At 36.0% G+C, this 22,564-nt stretch overlaps 1 protein-coding gene across 2 annotated transcripts in view; it reads left to right on the top strand.

The window, feature by feature from the left end:
• The window catches only part of kcnn3 (potassium intermediate/small conductance calcium-activated channel, subfamily N, member 3), a 59,930-nt gene extending 37,667 nt beyond the window's left edge, over positions 1–22,263 (top strand). For both annotated transcript variants that reach the window (XM_026285078.1, XM_026285079.1), the window contains 6 exons: positions 1,056–1,177; positions 4,507–4,648; positions 9,209–9,319; positions 16,216–16,343; positions 18,467–18,536; positions 20,889–22,263. In XM_026285078.1, coding sequence (XP_026140863.1) covers positions 1,056–1,177; positions 4,507–4,648; positions 9,209–9,319; positions 16,216–16,343; positions 18,467–18,536; positions 20,889–21,227 — 912 coding nt within the window. In that variant the 3' untranslated portion in view covers positions 21,228–22,263. The remainder of the gene's footprint in view (positions 1–1,055; positions 1,178–4,506; positions 4,649–9,208; positions 9,320–16,215; positions 16,344–18,466; positions 18,537–20,888) is intronic.
• Positions 22,264–22,564: the final 301 nt, after the last annotated feature.

The following is a 22,564-nucleotide window of genomic DNA, read 5'->3' as shown; positions in this document are numbered from 1 at the left end:
ATTTTAGGCTTTAGAAGTGTGCTGTAGGTATAATGTAAATGTTTGATGTGCATTCAACAACCTGTTTCATGTCTGAAAAATTAATATATGTTTTGTTCAACTTTATTATTAAGTTGACGTTTTGGTGGTAGTTCAAGAAGAACTTGCATACATTTCTTTGCTGTAAACTAGGGATTCACAAATTGGTGTTCACAAACCCCTTGGAGTCTGTGAGGGAACTGCAGGTTGCTAATAACTATCTATCCATCCATTTTACAAAGTTTGTCTTCGATTGGGGTCACAGGAATAACTAATAATTAATTAAATATTAACATTTTAAAAGCTGATGTAAATTGATCCCAAAGTGTTTATTGAAGGGTTATTAAAACCAATACTAAAAAAACAAAACCCATTTGTTGTGTGAAATAAAAACAAACGTAAGCTAAAATAAAGAACTTTTTTCAGCTAATGTGGCAAATGTGGGACGGCACATTTGCCATGGTCAACATTTCTAATCTTCATTTAGTTTAATTTGATGTCCTAAAGTAACATACTTTAATGTACAGTACATTAATAAAATCTGTAAAGGCATATTTAAAAAACATGGTGTAAATATGCTTATAAAATTCCAAAACAATAAATAAAAATAAAATAAAATTTTCACTTAAATTAAAAAATAAATACTGAACATATCAAAGTAAACAACACGGCAAAATAACAAACAATAATTCAAAATATTATTAAAAACTCTACTATACTATACTGTAATAGTATCTTTATAATCGTTATACTGGTAATATGACACAATTTGTTTCTAGATATTAACTGCAAGAAAGTATTTTTGGGCTGACAAAACTAACAAATACAATTTTGAATTCCTTTTATAAACCATAGGTATAATTTTTCATGTTCATGATATAATGTTTAAACAGTTTAGAAGCATTATAAGCCACTTCTGTCCATCAGTAAAAGCTTCTTGCAACTTGTTGTAAGCTGTGTAACTTCATCTAGTGAGACAGTGATTTTTGACAGCTTAAGCTGAAAGGAATCACTAACATGTGACTGTTTCTTTGCAGGTGCACTTTAACACACGCTTTGTGATGAAGACCCTGATGACCATATGCCCGGGCACGGTGCTGCTGGTCTTCAGTATCTCCCTGTGGATCATCGCTGCCTGGACCGTAAGAGTGTGTGAGAGGTGAGAGAGAGAACGAGCGTGAGGAAGAATGAACAAATGAATCATTGTGTTTCCAACTGCACCTTTCGGTCTAGACGCTGTCAAGTTTCTTATGCTTAATGAGGACTCACCTGAATCCTCACCAATAAGTGGCACTGCCTGGAAGATAACACAAAGCTTGAGGTGTGCAAACACTCGCTCTACACATCAGCTCTTCTATGGGGAGGAAAAGAGGCCAGAGAGAAAGAGGAATCGAAGGAAAGAAAGAGATAGAAAAGGGGCACTTTCATTCACACCATTGTTTCCAGAAGACCTGTCAATCTAAACAGCGTTCCTCCTTTTCCAGACACTCATGCACTCAGGGCAGCAGCCAATCACGACGTGCATCAACAGATTTCCCATGTTGCGTCTTAAAAGGGTCGCGGGATAAACTAGGCCCTCAGGCCACTGAGTGGGTGTTTCTGACTCTACCAGGGCATGTTGTCATGGTTACAAACTCTAAATGTGTGTTAGTCTCGGGGTAGATGCTTTATAATATTGAGGGTTCCCCAGATTGGGGACCTTAGGTTTGATGATTATTTTGATAGCGGCATGCTCGAGCAGCATGAGATGAATGACGGTTTCCACATTTGAATTGCCAAATCTGATCAAGGCAGTGTTGTTGTGAGATGAGCCTACAGGGATCTGCTCTATTTTTATGCACTGCACTCAAAGTCATCATGAGGAGGCCCTTTCCTGAGGAGGAGTCTCCCTGCAGGCTGTGTGCTGCTCTTACTCAGTGGACTTTAGACTTCCTCCAAACTGGATGAACTTATTTTACCTACATTCTTGTGAGACTGATATGATGCTTTAAAGGGTTACTTCACCCAAAAATGAAAACCTCACCCTCATGTCAGTCCAAGACCTTCATTCATCTTTGGAACACAAATTTTGATATTTAATATTAAGAGTGTGGGTGTGACCACATTACAGATAATGAGTTCAGACTGGAAACACTGCACCTCTAGTTGGTTTCATGTGAATTACATAAGCATTTTTTTTTTTCAATTTAAATGGTTTCTTTTAAAAGTAGGCATGTCGAGCTTTCTGTGGATCTGTGAGAAATTCATGTCTGTGACGCATGAGAATGGTTCATTTCTGACGCGTTTCAGAAGGAAGCTCAGGGAGACCAAGGTGGCTGAAAGCGCACCCTGTTAAGTTTCTTTATTTTACAACAGAGTTTTGTAATATTTTGTTGTCATTGAGGGTGTCTTACGACCAAAACTGACGGAGCTGAAGCTCTTTGCGCCGTTATCGGGATGGCGCGTGCGAATCGGGATCTGCTGACTGGAGAAGTGCAGTAGCCTGTTTGTTGTGCTCTGCAAGATATAGCTTCAGTTGCTGTTGTTTGTAATAGCAAATGAAAACATGTAACCTTTGAGGTTTTTCTTAAATAGGCTAGGCATATAGAATAAAATGAGTATGCTATCTTACTCCATGTCGTTGTAGATCACATACAGTTAGGGTGTACTCACACTAGCCAGTTTGAACTGTGCCCGAGTGCGTTTGACCACCAAAGCGCGGTTCGTTTGACTAGTGTGAGTGCTCCGAACCGTGACCAGGCGTGGCTCGATTAGCCGGCCCTGGCCCGCTTGGAAGAGGTGGGCCAGAGCACGGTTCAGTTGGACTCGGGCGCGGTTCGAATGCAGTGTGAGTGCTAACCATGCCGGAGCACGGAAAAGGACGCGTTGCGTCACGGTTTTGCGATGCTCCAAAACCAACATGGCAGGGAAGGGTTGCTTTGGTCTACGGCAGAGGTGCAAAACGCATAAAAACTCAAAACTGCAAAGTCCTTGCTGCACTTCAGCTGGTACCTTGCAAACATCCTCAAACGAGCAGCACGATTACGTGAAATCTTCGCGCCACTAAGGCGACACATCTGTTTAACAACAGGCTGTGAGAGGGCTGTGGACCAAACGACACAAAATTATCCACAAAGAAAACAGAGCGATGCACTCCATTGTGTTCATAGAGCGCCGCTCTTCCTGTTTATCCCAAAACCGTCGCACCATAATGACGTAAGCGTGCTCCGGCACGAATGCTGAAACCCTATATGTGAGTGCAGGCCAGTGGGGGAGTGGGGAGGGGGGACAATCGTACTCGGGCCCGGTTCATGGCAACCGTGCCTAGTGTGAGTACACCCTTAAATTCAAATGCCATTGAATAAAGTCATTTCTGTTTTGTCAATAACATGCAGACGTGAATTTCTTTATTTATTTTTTGTATTTTCTTTTATCATGTAAGCAAAGAATCCGCAGGATTAATAATCTTGGCTCGCCTGCTGCTTCTCTCTTGCTGAAAATGAACTGAGCTCACGGTTGCCGCTTTTCGTGCAGTGGGATTAAAGCACCACCCACACATTCAAAACAAATATTAAAGCAAAATCTAATTTTTTTACCCATGAACAATACAAAAATATCAACTAAATTTTCATTTTCCATTTCTTAAATAAAACGAATAAACAAAAATCCCGTTTCTCATTTCTCTTTATTTATTTTTAAGTAGAAAATCAAATTAGCAAAAGGTACACGGACCGTGTACACACACACACATACACACACACACACACACACACACACACACACACACACACCTCACATCAAGTACATGATCTGGGTAAAAAACTGTTGTAAATAGCCCCATAGATAAGAAAATGTCTTAGCAGCAGTCGCACTTCAGGACTGTGATCCAAAATATCTGACCGTGAAAATACGAGGACTTGTATATATATATATATATATATATATATATATATATATATATATATATATATATATATATATATATATATATATATATATATATATATATATATATATATATATATATATATATATATATATATATATATATTTCCCCAAACAAAATATTTGTCTTAATTTTAAAATTGTTTTAATTCATCATCAAAATAGTCTTAAATGACAATACATTTTTTAAAGGTTTTACCTTGGCTGAATGTGAGCTGGATGGAGGATTTTTATTTTATTTTATTTTATTTTTGTGTTTTATGCTGAAACAAAGGTATAGCAAACATTTATGAAGTTTCTCGAAAAGCCTGTGGGCAAACAGTTTGATTTTCCTTCTGATTGCTTTGCAGATCAGATTAAGGTATGGAAACGTATGAAAGTATTTGATGCAAAAACTTTGATGGGATATTTGTGCCTATTTCACATCCAGTTATTGCTTCTCCATACCTTCCACAGGCAGAACATGTTCAAAGTCTCCTTCAATAATCAAATATTTTCCAACTGAACCTCAGCTTCTCTCTCTTTCTCTCTCTCTCTCTCTCTCTCTCTCTCTCTCTCTCTCAGGTACCATGATGCTCAGGATGTGACCAGTAATTTTTTGGGTGCAATGTGGCTCATCTCCATCACCTTTCTCTCCATTGGTTATGGAGACATGGTGCCTCACACCTACTGTGGCAAGGGAGTGTGTCTTCTCACAGGAATTATGGTATGAACAGACACACACACACACACACACACACACACACATAGCACAGCACAGCAGTTTCACACCCGCTGCAGCAAGGGACAGTCTAAAGATATGTTTTCCTGCTCGTTATCTTTTTCCAGGAACCCAAACCTGCATACCTTGCACATTCTGATCAACCTTGTCTGTTAGCAAACACCAGGACACACCAGCGTGCAAACATTGAGTGTTTTTAGGATGAATCCTTTTGTGTATTCTGGGACGGCACATTTGTTCAGCTTTGAGGCTGTTGTGGGCTGCCATTGTTCTGCCTGATTAGCTTGCACTACAATGACATTAGCTTAATGTAAGCCCCAGGTATTTCTCTCTCTCAGAGCCTTTGCTGTATGTATCTGTGCTTGAGGAAATCTTGACAGGTGGTGGAAAGCAACGGATTAGTAGTGTTTATTTTGATGTCGAGTTTGCAGATTGTAAATATCTGTTAGAGGTCACTTTCTCTCAGAGAGGTCTCCTCTCTGTTGTTATGTTTGGAGGATTTGTTTTTCCTGTTCACGTACTGTCAGTTTCAGTGTCTCTAAATATCTTCACAGAGAGACTACAGAGGAAAAGCATGGTTAACGCGACGTGACGGATCTTTTTCTGTTTGTTTTCATTTTAGGAGTTTTTTGTGATAATCTTTCCCTCTTGATTACACAGCAACAACGCACACACATGCACACGCGCACACACACACACACACACACACACGCAAACACTCTCTCTCACACACACAATCAATCACATAGCAGGTGGGTCAATAAATATCCATTATAAAAGAAAAGAAAACTTCTTTTAAAACTCTAATTTAAAACACATTTGACAGTGGTAGTAACATTTCAGTATAGGGACCAATTCTCACTATTAACTAGATGCTTATTAGCATGCCTATTATTAATTATTGGCTGCTTATTATTGCTTATAAAGCACAGATTCTGAATGACCATATTCTACATCCCTAATCATACTCAATACCTAAACTTAACAACCACCTTACTAACTCTTAATGAGCAGCAAATTAGTTTATTGAGGCACAAGTCATAGTTAATGGTTTGTTAATAGTGAGAATTGGATCTTAACATAAAGTGGGACCAAACATTTATTTTTATTTTTTTACATTTTTTAGGAATAATTGAAATTGAATGACACTAAAATGTAATGTGGTGTAAATAAAAACCAAGTAAATAGCAAAAAAAAAATGTTTCCTTACACCTTAAGAACATAAGTGTACACAGTCGTTATTTAATAATAATAATAATATTATTTTAAATAGAAATATATATATAAAATAAAATGTTTTTTTTACAAGTATATTATTAAATCATAAATATAATTCAATAAAATCAATATCAAGTTTATTGTGGGTGACATTTTTATAACCTGAACCAATCATGTCATATTATCTGATATTTCTTGAAACTTATTGATCTAGACACACAGTGAAGCGAGTCACTCCTCTATGATATCATTTCTAGTTTTGCAAGTTGGTTACACCACATGACTATTTTTTTATACATTTGTTAAAAAAACACAGTATACTGCATGACTATATATAAGAATATAATATATACATATAGGAGAATTAATAATGCTAACAAAAGATTATGTTAAACTGCAGAATTTCATTTTAATGAGGCAGTTTTGTTCCTGATACCAGGACAGTTGTATCATCTTGACATTTTTAGCTTTATGCTCCCCTAAAACAAATTTTCACGAAACACATGCTTATCGTAAAACAGACTTATTAAAGTCATTGTATGTATGACATTTATTTGTTTACTGCATTTTGAAGAAATTATCAGACCTGGCATTTAAAAAAAACAGCGATGTGTCATTGACCCAGATAACACTGACATATCTTAATTGTTTGAAAGGGCAGCTAATGTTTCAATCCACTTGTGTTCCTTGCATTTTTAAATGTGAGCTGCTAAAGAGATGAAACGCTACAGAATAGGTATTAGAGAAGGAGAGAGAGAGAGTTTTGGATGTGATTTCTTTTACTGTTGAGAGTGATTATAATGACTTTCTATAGGCAGAATTATGGGACTTGTTGCTATGACAACATCGAAGGCCGACTCTGTTAGACTGTACCACTGTCCTGCGGGAACGGGAGTGTTTGGGCAGGGCTTTAGTCTGCCAGTCTCTTGGTGCTGCTTGAGGATTTAGGGATGCAATGAGCACCTGTCTATCCTGTCTGGAAATGTAGATGTGGAATTGAGGACATTATATATCAGTTTAGCATCTAACAACTCACTTCCTCATTCAAAGTTGGTATAGTTGAGTATTAGGCTTTCTCGAGCATCATAGCTGAAGATTCAGAACTGGCAGCTCATTGTCTGAGGGCAGGTAGTTTTTCTTTTTTTGTCATGACATTAATAACCTTTAGATCTGGAAAGAGGTGACATATAAACTGCGATGTGGATAAATGGATCTTTCTAACACTCTTTTGTCACTTTAAGAGATTTTTTCCGGGAATGGTTTTATACAAGCTGCCATATGGAAACCCATATACACACTTCGACGAGGTCCTAGAGGTTTTTTTTGTGGATGGTCGTCATCTTTTATTAAGTGCTGAATATGGGCAACATAAGTGCTCCTTGAAAAATGGGCTTTTTGTTTTATATTTGTCTTGTGAAATGGGTGTAGAGTATTTTTGGATTGACGTTTCTCTTCTGTATGACCTACAAGTGGGTTTAAAAACATTCCATTAGCGTCACACACGCTGTACACATATATGCCATACACAGTCATAGGAAGCACATGCACTTTAATTAGTCACTTTTCACATTTCTTATTAGTAGTTCTGCGACCTCATTAACACCTCCCCTCCTCTTCTCGTAGCTTTACTCTTCATCTTTTTTCCCAGACCTTTTTCTGTGCTGAACTACTGTTTCTCTCTTCTTGAACTAAAATTGAATTCCTCTCCCCCTGTCTGCAAAACTCCATCTCTTCACCTCTAAATGGGTTTATTTCCTCATTTTCCCACAACCTTTTGTCTGTGTGCACTTTGGTGTAGTTGTTGGTGATATCTTCAGTTTACACCTTTGTGATGTGTAAATGGGAATAAACCTCTCTCTGTGTGTGTTGTCTTTTTTTCCTTCTTTTATATATATTTATATATATATATATATATATATATATATATATATATATATATATATACATACATACATACATACATACATAAATATATATATATATATATATATATATACATACATACATACATACATACATAAATATATATATATATATATATATATATATATATATATATATATATATATATATATATACTTACATATACACACACACATAAATATATAGACATGCAGAAAAGTATATGAGAATATATATATATATATATATATATATATATATATATATATATATATATATATATATATATATATTCTCATGTACTTTTCTGCATAGAATGAAATATTTTTTTTCACATTATGGCATATCATCAAATATTTGAGCAAAGTGGTTTATATACTGTATATACGTGTCTGTGTATCTGTCTACATTACAATTCAAAAGTTTGGGATCAGTAAAAAAAATACTTTATTTAGTAAGGATGTAATTCAAATGATCAAGACATTTACAGTAAAGACATTTATCATTTTATGAAATGTTATTTCAGATAACCAGAAAAATTACAAATTTCAAAGAAATATTGAGCAACACCGCAGTTTTTAACTTTGATAATAAAAAGTAATGTTTCTTGAGCATTAGAATGATTTCTAAAGGATCATGTGACACCGAAACCTGGAGCAATGACTGCTAACAATTCAACATTTTCATGACAAATGACATTTTCAATTACATTAGAACACAAATATTTATTGTGAATTGTAATAGCATTTTACTGTTATACTGTTTACTGTATTTTTGACCAATAAATGCAGCCGGGTTAGCATAAGACACTTCTTTCCAAATCATTAAAAATAAAAACAGACCCCAAACATTTAAACAATATCTCAAAAGGAGAATTTAAACATCCAATTTGTTATATGTTAAGTTACAATTTAAAACTGGTCCCCATCACACTAAAAACAATAACCTGTACAACTAGAGTCAGTCTTCAAAAAGTTTGTTTCCCTTTGGTGGTGCTTTGTCTTCCCCAGTGCACCAAGAACAGAACTACCACTGCTTTCCCTGCTTAAAAGAAACAAGTGTATGATGCCACAGAATGTAACACCGCAAAAAACTCCTAATAGCCCTAAAACTGTCTTCATTTTCTTAAAGTTCTTAAAGCAAAATATGGATTTGTTTATTATTACATTTTGCCTGACATATTTGTAATTTAGCTCCTTTTACTTAAACCATTTCACAAACCCTTGTTTGTTATGTATCTTTCTAATGCTCTCTCATCTGAAATGAACTAGAGTCAATGTTTCCATAACTTATACATTGGAAATCCCTAATGTATTATCATTCATGTTATTCCATGTAACCTCTTCTGATGATACAACTATGTAATGTTTTTATGCGTGTATGTGTGTGTTCTCTCACCTTGACCTCATCTCTTGTCTCTCGCAGGGAGCAGGATGCACTGCATTGGTTGTTGCCGTGGTGGCCAGGAAGCTTGAATTGACAAAAGCAGAGAAGCATGTGCACAACTTTATGATGGACACACAGCTCACCAAACGGGTAAACACACACACAAACACATTTCACAAATGCAGCTTTATACTCAAAAACAGCATGTGCATGCATCAGTTTTCTATCTTTGGTCCTTTTAAATTTTTGATGTACTTGAAGGACTCAGAAATAGCTCCCTGTATCAAATATGTAGGCAACATCATGGTCGACATCAGTGACTAGAAGGCTGGTGATCAATAATTGCAACGCAGATTAAAAAAGAAATCACTTTAGCAGTGAAGTGCTGCTTCAGATGAGCAGCTACAGTAAATGCCTTCTTCAAGTGAGGGAGGAAGAAAGAGGATGGAAAACAAGCCTGTTTTTTTTTAGTTTATTACCTCACGCTCCCCCAGTTGCCTGAGTTTAACAGTCTGTCAGGGGAAGAGAGAAAGAAAGATCGATAAATGCTGTAGCGTTATTGTGGCAATCATCCTCATGCACTGGGTTTGCAGCTACTATGGTTACAAACCTCTACTAAAAGATAAAAATGCACTCACAACTTTGACCTCACAAACCTGTTGCTGTGGAGACATGGCGGCAAAAGGTTTACCTGTAACTGGATGACAGTCTCGCTGTGTGGAGGAACTGACAGTACGGTGAAGACAGACAGGCTTCTCGGGCCAGAATTGTTTACCACAAACTACCTTTAATTAGAAACGCTAATGTGCTCTTTATAAAGCGTTCTGATTTTCTTCCTAACTTATCACACTTGTAAATAAATAAATATGCATTCATAAGGGTTGTAAATATTTATTTCCTTTAATGCAATTATTGTTTTTAAAGGTTATTATGTGATGAATAGAAAAATCTTTCAATTTAGCTATTTTTAACTACGTGTTTATTAGGGGTGTAACGATACGCGTATTCGTATTGAACCGTTCGGTACGAGGCTTTCGGTTCGGTACGCGGTACGCATTATGTACCGAACGGTTCGTTGGACTAATTAATTATATTTGCAAAATAAATAAAAAATTGTGAAATATAATGATATGCGTTCAACAAGGTAGCTCAATAACCCAAACGACGTAACAGGCAACGCCCCTGACACCCCCGAAGAGGAAAAAAAACACCATCTTATATGTTTATGTTAGGCTACTCAGTCAGGCGCTCGCTCACTCAGTACGCGCTGAAGGCTCGTTGCAAAATGGCCAATGCGTTTAACAGACCAGAAATATAAGATCCTCCAATAACCAACAGGTCTGGTGTTTGGGTGCACTTTACCAATCGATCGGGGCATCCGAGCAAGCACGGAAATCAAAATGGACTAGTACTGTACTGTATCGGAATTTCCTGAGCAGTACGATACAATTAACAGGCCTGCACGTTATTAGATAGAACAACTGTTATAAATAGAACGTATTCACGGGCAGTTTTGAAAACTCCACCTACTTTGCTCTTGGCATAGTGCAGCCCAAATTGCGTTGTATCTGAAGGGCAACGCTGAGCCCAGGGTCCAGCGCCGCGCGTACTGAGTGAGCGAGCGCGCTCTGTAGTGGAAAACGCAGGTTTTAAGAATATGCTTAATGTAATTGAGCCCCGTTACAATATTCCTTCACGAGCTCATTTCAGCCAGACCGTAATTCCTGCTTTGTGCCAAAAAACAAAAGCCCTATAGAGAACTAATTGAGTAAAAACACACTCAATATAAAGAGTTATAGAGTTCCATATAAAAAAGTTACATCTTTGTATTTGTTCATAACTACTACAACAATAATATAAAATTTTCATTTTTTTTTATAAGGAGCTGTTTTTGTTTTATACAGTATGCTACTAAGAAAACACCATAGAAGATGGGTAAAGAATAGCTCCATCATTGTTCAATGTAAAAAAAACATACTTTGTTAGTTTTAATAAATATATTTTTTTAAATCAAGGAAATGTATCTGCCAATTTTTTCTTTTTGCTGTATCTAAAACGTACCGAACCGTACCGAACCGAACCGAGACACCAGTGAATCGTATCGAACCGAACCGTGAATTTTGTGAACCGTTACACCCCTAGTGTTTATTCAGTACACTCTTTAAAACAAGGGATCTTAATAGGCATCTATACTTCCATGAAACACATTTAACATCTGTAGATACTTTGCGTTGTACCAAATATTTTTAAAGTTAAAAAATTAATCTTAGATTATTATTAAGAAAATTATTCTTAGATTAAAAAGCTCTTCGCAAATGGTAAACGTATAGAATATAATGAAAGATGCAAGTTTTAAATCGTTTTACATTACCTACTGTACCATGGCGAAAAAGAAATATAGTAAAATGTATCTGAAATACATTTATCTCATGTCAAGTAGGCTACACTACAAATACATTTACATATTTTTTGTACTTAAAAATACCCTGCAAATGTACTGTAAGGTATACTAAACTGGAATAATTAAAAGTTGTAACAACTAATTTTGTGCTTAATTCACTTTAATTGTGCGGATGTTGTGCTGAAATCCAACTAAAGATACACTGAAGTATGTTTGATTGTGCTAAAGTGGAACTATTGCAAGCGTACTTCAGGAACCCTTTAAATATCTTGCATTTAAATAATATTATTCAAAGACCTTACAAATTATCATCTATAGTGGCATTCAAACACATTTTAAGCTTAATGTTAAGATATCTGCAGTGTACATGAGTAGTACTACAAATAATTTAATGTCAGTAAAGATGTTATTATATTTGAAATATACTTTTACCAGGGTAATCAAATTGACAAAATCCATAATGCTTTAAATATCTTTCCAGTGTTTAATCTAAGGTGTGAAGAATGAAGAACTGATGCAGTGCCAATTCTGAGAGTAGGTCATAGATTATGATCAATAATAGAGTGAAATAGCGCCATTAACTCTATTGTAAAAGTGTAGTGCATTTCCTGTACGCTTACTTTTTTCTTGGAGAAATGCTCTATGATTGAATTGGCAGTTGTAGATTGAGGTGAGCTGGTCTGGCAGCTGCTGTAATGGTAAGGCTTCTATTTACCACATAGTCAACAATGATGGCCTGGCCTTCATTACAGTTCCCTGCCCTTGGCCTCCTTCTGTCTGATGTCCACTTGCAACTGCTTTGACCCTCTGACAGTCTCTCTCTTGGTCTCTTCTCTCTGATTGATTTTACTGTATCTAGTAGTAATTGCCAAGTGAAAAACCTAAACCTCAAATACAGATAATAATCAATTAAACCTGCTGAAACTGCTGGAGGAGCAAATGGTTTTAGATCAGTTTTGATTAAATCAGTGGTTCTCCAACAGGGGCAGTCAGCAAACTTCCAAAAGGGCCTCAAAATGAAAATTATTTAAATTAAGACTAAACAAACATTAAAATAGGCTAAATTTACCAAAAATGTTTTTCTTTTCTATCATGATTTTGGGAAACATGGATATGTAAGGTAACCTCATTTTTAAAATGTGATTTTAGGACTTGGAAAAGTCATGAAAAAAAGTTTATATATATATATATTTTTTTATATATATATATTATTATATATATTTTTTTTTTTTTTTTTTTTTTTTTTGTAAGAATAATTTTTTTTTTTTTAGTTATGTCAAACTCTGAAATTTTGTCATGTAGGTAAATATTTAAGAAATGTAAAAACAAAACCTTTTTTATCTTCTTTCACTAAATCACAAATATCTGAAAAAAGTCTTGGGGCCTTTGAATATTGTTGGAGAATATTGTTGGAGTCCAAAAAATTTTAATTGCTTTATTAAATAATGGTCAGATGTTTAAAAATGACAAGCAAATAAAATAATATCATGGGAAATGCAATTTGTAACCGAAATGTGTTTTTAAAATAAATAGTGATTAGTACTTAAAATTTTGAAAATGTACCAATGGTGAAATATATATATATATATTGAAACAATGTATAATTGTTTTTTTATTATTATTATTGAATGCATTTTAAATAAGTTTTATGCATTCTTTAAGATTTACATTTATGTGGGGAATGATATAAGACTGTCAAATAAATTTTGTGTTGGTATATCTGGTCTATATCATCAATTTGCATGATGATTTTTCTTGTATTGTGATTTTTACATGCATGGCCACTAAGGCATAGGTCTTCTAGACTGAATAATGTGCTTATAAACATGGTAGGACAATGTGGATCTTGCCTAAATAGTCGGTAACGGTCGTATGTATGTGAATAAGTCAATATATTGTATGATCTAGTTTGTATATTTAAGAGATATAAGAGAGCTGTTCGGAATTATGTTCGTATATTTGAAGTAACATTATTTGTAATATAATACTGCTTCAATGTCATTTGAAGTCCAGATTCCAGAAAGCTCCACTTGTAGACTGCCAAGAACATCCCTGCCTAAATTATATCTCCCTTTCTCATTCTCTAACTTGCCCTGTCTCTGGCTCTTTTCATAAATGAGACCTGCATTGAGGTTGGGCCAGAGCTCCTACTTTTGTATTATTAAATTCACTGACCACTATTAATTAATCAGAGTTGCGCAGTGCTAAATCCAGACACAGTGAAAAAAAGGAAAAGCCTGGTGATGCCCTATGGGTGGAGGAATACTGTCAAATCAGGAGCTTATTAAAAGCAGGAAGGTTCTATCCTCTCTCCGTTGCCCACCGAGGATGTAATTGTTCTTTTCTCCGAAGCGGCGCCCCTTTGAAGTCTCCTCATTCATTTTTCTTCAAAAGATTTTCTTTTTCAATTTTGTCCTTTATTTGCTCTCCATCTCCCTTTTCTGTCGCCATATGTGAGATTTAGATAGCATTCATTGCTTCAGGACATCACAAACAAATCTTTCAATGCACAAGGAGGTCTTCTAGGAAAAGAGCCTGGAGTTAAAAATACTGTAATATTTGAACCTCAAAACCAGGCCTTAATAATATATATATATATATTTTTTTTTTGTAATTGGTAAACTCCAAGCAGAATCGATATTTTGACGTTTCTGTTCCTTTGTTCCTCTGTATTATTGCCATTCCGAAACTGGTTCGAGAAGAAGAAATACTGGTTAATAAAATAATTTGCCTATAATAGGCTAAAAATAAAATAATTATAATAAAGTACAAAAAAAAATTACTTAAAAAGAAAAAGAAAAAAAATCTGCATAGTCATTGCCAATACAGCATCATCCTTTCTAGATTTTGGCCAAATGTAGGCTACAAAACAAAAGAGAAAAGCTATTAACACTTTAAAGACATTCAAGTATTTTTTAAGATTACAAATGTTTGCTGCATTATTAAAAAAAAGAAAAAAAAACTATACGTAGCTTATAAGATTGCATTTTAAGAGTAAAACATAAAAAATAAATAAAAGCTTAAGTAGCGTAGGTTAGGCTCACGTCACATTATTTTGATAATGAACAGGATGCAATGTTGCAAAAATATGTTGTGTTTGTGTGTGTGTGAGGCGCCAGTGCGATACCGTCATACACGCAATCATTCAAAACTTTTGCAAAGTAAACAATAAAATAACGAAAACTTTAAAGCTCTAGTTTTCCTTTTCGAGAACTTTGGATCATGTCAGGGAACTGAAACTCAACACATTTGTTTCTTTTGTTCTTTTAATCTGTCAATGATTTAAGTGAAATATATTTATGCCTATATGTTCCTTTTTATGTAAGCCTATAATTTTATTTAGTTTCCTCTGTTCTCAGAAGTGCTGCAGGTGCGTGATTTGTTAAATCCATCTTACACTATCCTCGGATAAACTCTAATGCCAGTGCATTGCCATTACAACTTACCTATGATGAGTTCACAGCTGCGTGAGTACTGTATTTCACTCGCTGGATGCATCAGCATCTCATTTGCAGGCCATAGCCTACTACTTCAGTCACTGGTTAACAGCACATTTCAAATAATAAATAGAAATATAAAATAATGTTATAAACTGGTTAATGTCCATTTTTTTTTTTTATTATGTTCGGAACTATAAAATTTGATTTCATTTCTGTTTCTGTCAAAAAAAAAAATTGTTTCTGGTTTTTGTTTTCATTCCTTGAACCAGTTCAGAGCGCTGCTCAAAACATTATATTTTACCCTTTCACACATTGTATTACAGTCCAAAAATCTGCATTTTATTCATTAAACACCTGCAATCCCGTTTAGCTAAATGCACTAGCATAGTGCTACACTATGTTAAAATAGGTCCATATAGTGAATCAAGTTTTAAAAAAATGCAGACTATGTGCAAAAGAAAATGCTAAATGAATTTACCATTACACTTATTGATATAACAGTATAGGATATACTGTTATGTAAATATGTAAAGATTGCTTGAACTGAGGCAAAACAGTCATCTGCCACAACACATTAAAGAGCCACAAAACAGTATTTATTGTTTGAATTTATTAAAATTTTTGAAATTGTTTCATTCCAAAAGTAACCTGCTCTGTCCTGTCTGTCAGCATGTTTTCAGTTTCCTCTTTGATGTATATTTTACTGTGTGAGAACATGATGTGTAGTGTGAGAGTGGCATGGCTTATTGGAGATAACAACAGTACCTAAGGTGGACAGGTTTTTGCAAAGGGTCAGTTGGATCCAAAAATTCCAAATATGCATTTGATTGAAACTCCATGTAACTCCTTTGGAAATGAATTAATGTCTGTTGTTTGTGAGAACGGAAGAATCAGCTTTGCTTTTGTCCTTCAAAACTTCACCACAAAGATATAAAGATATCTTGTAATAGCTTTAGAGTTGACCCTGTTTTATTGAACATTGCTGGTCTGGGGCCAAAATAGTGAATTGACCGGATGACAGAATTATGCGCTACAAAATCTGTTGTCAGATCACTCTGGAATATCTCCCAAGAGGATCTTTAATTTGGCAGACGTCTGGGGTTGTGTGCATGCACTGGCAAAGCAGCGCTTATGCTTGTGATTACTTTCTCCTGAGGTGCTTTTCCTGTTGCTAATATTGTTGTTATGGTGACATGTCCCCTCAGATAAAGAACGCAGCGGCGAATGTTCTACGAGAGACTTGGCTGATATACAAGCACACCAAGCTGATGAAGAAAATTGACCACTCCCGCGTACGCAAGCATCAAAGGAAGTTTCTCCAAGCCATTCACCAGTGAGAAAAACAACCTCCCATCACAGACACACAGCTTTTCACAACAAACTTGCTTGAACGCTCATCTATGCACTTTATATTCTCATATTGATCGCACAGATAGACCAGTAAACTACAAAAATGCAAAGCGAGCTTTAGCAATGTAAGCTAAAACCCCATAAAAAGCCTTTGAAGTGTTTTGCATTTGGGCTGGGAGTATTGATTGGCATCTCTGACCTGCCCATGGACATGGTATCTGAGAAAAAACAAGACAAATATATTTTTCAAGTGTGGTGATGGTTTTCTCTACCATTCATCTCTACAGACCTGTTTTTGGGATGATATCTTGAACTGTGAAACATTACCTCGAGATTTATGATGTAATTCAGGTTTTTTGTATCATCCAAATACCAAATTCATGATATTTTGATGTTTTCAGGTCTTATCAGGAGAATTTGGCCCCACAGATCATACATGTAGGACACATTCCATTATGAAAATTAACAATGGTTTACTACAAAAAAAAAAAAAAAAAAAACCTGTGGTTACTATTGTTAATTCATGGTAGACATAAATTAACCATGGTTTTGCTACATTAGCCATAGTAAAAAAAAAAAGTGTAGTAAAACTGTGGTTATACAAATGGTAATCAATACGGCAAAAAACATTGTTACTGCACTTTTACTGCAATAAAAAACATGGTTAATTTTTGTAAGGGTTTATAAAGAGACATTGACTTGACTAAACAGCTTGAACATTTAAAGTGTCAGCCTGCAGTGGGATAGTTCACCCAAAAATGACAATTATGGCATTAATTACTCACCCTCACGTCATACCAAACCCGCAAGACCTTCATCTTCAGAACACAAATTAAGATATATTTTAATGAATTCCGAGAGTTCTCTGACCCTCCCATAGACAGCAAGCATACTACCACGGTCAAGGTCCAGAAACGTGGCAAGGACATCGGCAAAACGGGTGATTCACTGTTTTTTATATGCTTGATTGTGTTTATGGGGTGCAGTCTAAAATGTCTTAATGCTTATTAAAAAAACAAACAAAAATAATTTTTCACATCATTTACCTTTATTCCACACTGCTCTGTTCCTTCTCTGAGAAACACACCAATCATTTATTGCTTTTATGAAGTTCCTCCTCCCTCAAAAATAGGCGATGGGCTGTGGTTGGTTAGCTAGCCCATATACTCCTAATCAAATCGTAATCATATCGTCAGATTTTTTGATGTATCAGCTATTATGATATCGCTGGGTATGAGAATCCTAGCGGATACGTTGTCTACATTGTTTACGTTTTGATCTGAATTAAAACATCATATCTAAATGAAAAATGTTCATGTTTGAAAATATTTTCATTGTTATTTTTACATTCCATAATAATCAAGTTCAATAGAGATAGTTCACCCAAAATGACAATTCTATCATCGTTTACTCATCCTCATGTTGTCCCAAACTTTTTATGTTTGGGTGAACATTCCCTTTAAGACCAAACAGAAGCCTCTGCCAAGCCGGTCGCTTTGGTTTTAGACTGGATGAATAAACAAGAACTAAAGCTAATATGGATAGAGCTAGCTTGATGCATTGATATTATGATTCGATATAGCTAAGAGAATATTACATCACCTCATTAATATTCATAAGTCCATCCAATTTGGTAATAACATGTCCCTCTGGTTTTTCAGGTTGTCATTACACTACTATAGTAACTATTTCATTGGCTGTATTAGCTTATTTGAAGGTTAGCTTGCTGATGCTAATGCTATGCTCTGTGTGGGTGCCCACCGCTCCACACACATATTCATCATCTGAAGAACTATAATCCTCCTGTCACTGTTTTGTTGTGGCCCTGTCCGCCAATTTTAAGGACTCCTTTCAAAGCAAAGCCTTTCTTTTAAAGAAATCCCACACTTGTGGAATCCTTTTACTTCTAATGCTTTTAGGATTTAAGCCGTAATTGCAAATTCATCTTGGGGGATTCTCATCAACAACAAACAAATAAAGAAATTAAGATGATTAAGTTAATTAGCTATTTGAGGTTTACAATTGAGGGCCGTTGGTGCTCGAGAGATTAGAAGGAGGTCTAATGGGTTGTGTGTTTGTGCGTGTGTGTGTGTGTCTGTTTTTTAGATTACGAAGTGTTAAAATGGAGCAGAGAAAACTCAGTGATCAAGCCAATACTTTGGTGGACTTATCAAAGGTAGGACTACTGTACATCCACACATCAATACAAGTCTCAGACATGGTCGCACATCAGAGCCCACGCAAATGCACGTTACATCTGTTAGGAAACAGTAGACACCCACACACACTTTCAATGACATTTTGTTCCCTTTTCCTGCAATTTTACCATGCCCACATACACACACACACACACTTTGTAACGCCCAAGGCTGCAGGCACATTGACTGCATCACTTGTATAATGCCCAGTGACACACCTTTGCTTCCCCAAATATATCTCAGCATTCAACTGTTTCCATGCTGACCCATTTGTTTCTGTGGCTTTGTGTCTCCTAGCAACCTGAACAAGTGTTAAAGCAGGGATGACAGTGGGAGCGAGGAGACGGGGAGAGGGTGGGAGGGGAGAGAGACAGGAAGCTGAAGAATGACAGAGAATGTGTGCAATTCAAGATATTTTTCATGATGGCTGTGTGTGTGTTTGGGCATTTTTTTCTGATTGTATCTAGTGTTTTATTTCTTTTATGTGCTTGTTTTCTGAAAGAGAGTGAGTTGTATATTCCTAGAATTTGTAGCATTTTCTTTTTAGATATTTGAAGATGTAGCACAGTGAGTCGTGAGTTTGTCTTTAGTTTTTTGTGTGTGTGCTTTGTATGAGACTCAATAAATATGGGTTGCTCAAGGTACATTTTATTGCATGCTATGTCTGTCCACTTTTGAAGCTTTTTTTTCTCTAAATGTTTTTTTATTTAACAAAACTTTTTGCCTTCCAATAATAATATGTAGAGATCCATAAAGCAAGATAAAAAAAATGTCGAGACATTGGAAAAAACAATTGTTAAAGGTACAGGTTTTATGACCTGCCACTAGAGGGCGCACTATCAAAACAATAACAATCGCGTGGTTTGATGACACTAAGAAGGAGCGTGGAATGATGGGATTTGTTGTCTTCTACCCAACCGCTGATGGCCATCAATCAGACGGAAAGATAAATCATGGATTTAACGCGAGTTCAACGATTTGAGTGAGTAGATTACATATAAAGTCAATGCAGAGATATGGATCAGATGCGTCCTCTTGAGGGTCTAGAAATGCGATGCCCCGGATTTGGCGTTTATGCCCAATAATACTAATCTTGTTAATCGTTATAATAGCATATGTTTTCTGTAAAGATGCGAATGAAAACAACTCACCTGTCGAGTAAAACAGTTGAAGTTTGTCGCGAAGCTACTTCCGCATTTGTCCTCGACACTGTTGTCATGTGGTTTCTAGGTCAGTAAAGGCGGTAACAAAGGGTAACTAACGATATATTAGTTATTTTTTTACCAGTGGTGCAAAAAAATAAACTACATTCAAGATATGTTCTTTGGTAACAAGTAATATTGTCTCAAATAGTTCCTTTTTAATGTCATTTTAAATGATAAAAACAGTTTTTATTGTAAAACCAATCCAAAAATAGACTACTGTAAGTTATTTACCAGTTATTCTCACCCAGAGGACCATTTTATTGCTCAGCTGGTACCCTTTCTATGCTTTGGAGACTTGTTGGAGATCTTCGTTACATTTCATTCAATTATCATCTTTGTTTTAGATGTCTGTCTTAAACGTTATGAGAAAAAACAAAAAGAGACAATTGACATACTATAAATTGAATATGGGCTGCATAGTTTAGATGACTTCTCATCAAGAACCTCAAAGGGAAAAGCATGGAGATTACTGGAGTATTTTTCTCATATGAAAAATTTAAAAAGCTGGAGACTCTCCATTCAATCTCTGTTTAATTTTATTTGGCTGTCTAGCCAAACCAACTGAGATATTTAAGTCAAGATGTGATCTAAGTGGACAAAATTTACGTAATGCACATTCTTGGTCCTATTACGAACATAAGTAAATGTAAAAAAATATTGTCATAATAATCTTTCATCAAAATATTATAACTTACTCTTCCTCTGCTTTTCTTGTCACTATTGAATATTGCTAACCAGCAGCCAGAGCTACTTGTTTTAGCAAGCTCCATAATGGCACATACCGCCCACTGTTCGCAACCCAATCATTTCCTCAGAGATAATTCCCATCAAATCCAAACCAATACTTTTTTATTAGTGAAAATCCCGTTTTCCTCAGAAACATATCACATTAACAAGCAAATGGATTGTGAACACCATGTTGACTTTAAAGAGATCTCATTTGAGATGCTTTATTTCCTCCGGCTATTTATTGCTCCATTTATCTCTGCTCTTTCTATTTAATCTTTCTTCTGTTCATGTACAGTACGTGTACTCCTTTTCTCTTTCTTTGACTGCTCTGAATCCCTCGCTTTATTTTACCACAGTATTTCTGTCTAACTCCACTCTCATTCTCTCTCCACATAGATGCAGAGCGTCATGTATGAGCTGATGTCTGAGCTGAACGACCGCAGTGAGGATCTGGAGAGACAGATGTTAAGTCTGGAGCAGCGGGTGGAGCAGCTGACAGCCGGCTTTAACGTTCTGCCCGCTCATTTGTTGGCCACGCTCAGCGCCCAGCACACCGCGCTCGTTCAACTGCTTCGTGAGCGTGATGCCAAGGTCCTGAGCCCCACTGCACCCTCTGCACTCTCACCCACCGCTGCCAGCCTGCCTCTAGCCAACCCCTCCTCCAGCGCCGGCTCTGTCCCCGTCCCGACTCAGCCCACCGAGGACAGTCCCAACACCAGCAGCTCCAGCAGCTGAGACCCTGGTGTGGGAAGTTCCCCTGCAGGGGGGAAGGGTTGGATGATTAGTCGAAACGAAGAGATGACCATACACATACACATTAACATACGATGCACTGTAACTACGAGCATTACGCAGCTTAACGCCACAGAATATAATGATGGAGATGCTAACATTTGCACAAAAACCCTATGACGAAACTGCCATATTCCACGTAGTCCTCAAGACGAACGTACTTTACTGTTACCATGAATGTATACATTTTAGAAAACACTGATTCAGACATGTTAACATGCATGGATGCTCACTCACTCACACACACACACACACACACTCACACACACACACACACACACTTTTTTCCGATTACGTCTTTGCTACCAAAGTGCTCTGTTTATAGTTGACTGAAATGGACTAAGGTGTTTATTGCATAGCAAGGAACTGGGTTGGTTGGTATTAGAGAGAGGATAAATAATCAACAGCTGAGAATGTTGTGAAATCTGGAAGGCACTTTTTACAGTCTGCAGGAGACTAACAGCCATTTGAGCAAGGCATTATTTCAAAGAGCGGCGCTGAAGCCAGTCGATACATTATAAAAACCACCATCAAGGTGGAACAGCTGCTCACACAGAAATAACTGTAGAATGAGTGATTATAGTCATTTTCTTAGTGGAATTGCTTCTATTACAATGGTGTTGGAATAAGAGACTATTTTACTTCTGACCCCGTTTCAATGGAGAGACCATTTTGAAAACTGACTAATAGGGACATCCTGTGGCCGGAATACTGAGTTACATCCGCTTGGAATATTGTACAGTATGCTATTACTGAAACTTAGCTTTGTATCGCTCCGTTTTTTACCATTAATAATTACTAACGCAGTTATAGCTCATATTTATTATAATTATACGATAGCATTCTTCTCATTCGTCATGAAAATTATGGTTGCTGTATAAAAACGATTTTACTAATATTAATAGATAAGGGAGGTGCCGTTTGAGGTTGAAATTATTTTGTAATTTTATTTTACCAGAGAGAATTAATAAAGTATATATCTATACATGACTGTGTCTTTGTGTGTGCGCGTATCATTGTGTGACTGACAAGACAAAATAAGTCTGTATGTTGCAGTGCAGCCCTAAACGCTTGTAGAGTATAGCTTTTATGGTTTTATATTGAATTATAATTTTATTTTTATATGCATAAGGCATAATTGAATTATAATTTTATTTTTATATTCATAAGGCATAACGCCATGAGCATAGGCCTAAGTTACGTTCGCTAGGTAGCCTATAAAAAAGACCGCGGTTCGAGCGAGTTCTTTTGCGATTTCGTACGGTATGTCTATAAAGCAA

The sequence above is a fragment of the Carassius auratus genome, chromosome 16 (assembly GCF_003368295.1).
Source record: "Carassius auratus strain Wakin chromosome 16, ASM336829v1, whole genome shotgun sequence".
In the NCBI taxonomy this organism is placed as follows: domain Eukaryota; kingdom Metazoa; phylum Chordata; class Actinopteri; order Cypriniformes; family Cyprinidae; genus Carassius; species Carassius auratus.
Note: the sequence above shows the minus strand (reverse complement) of the source record. Positions and strands in the feature narration are given on the sequence as shown.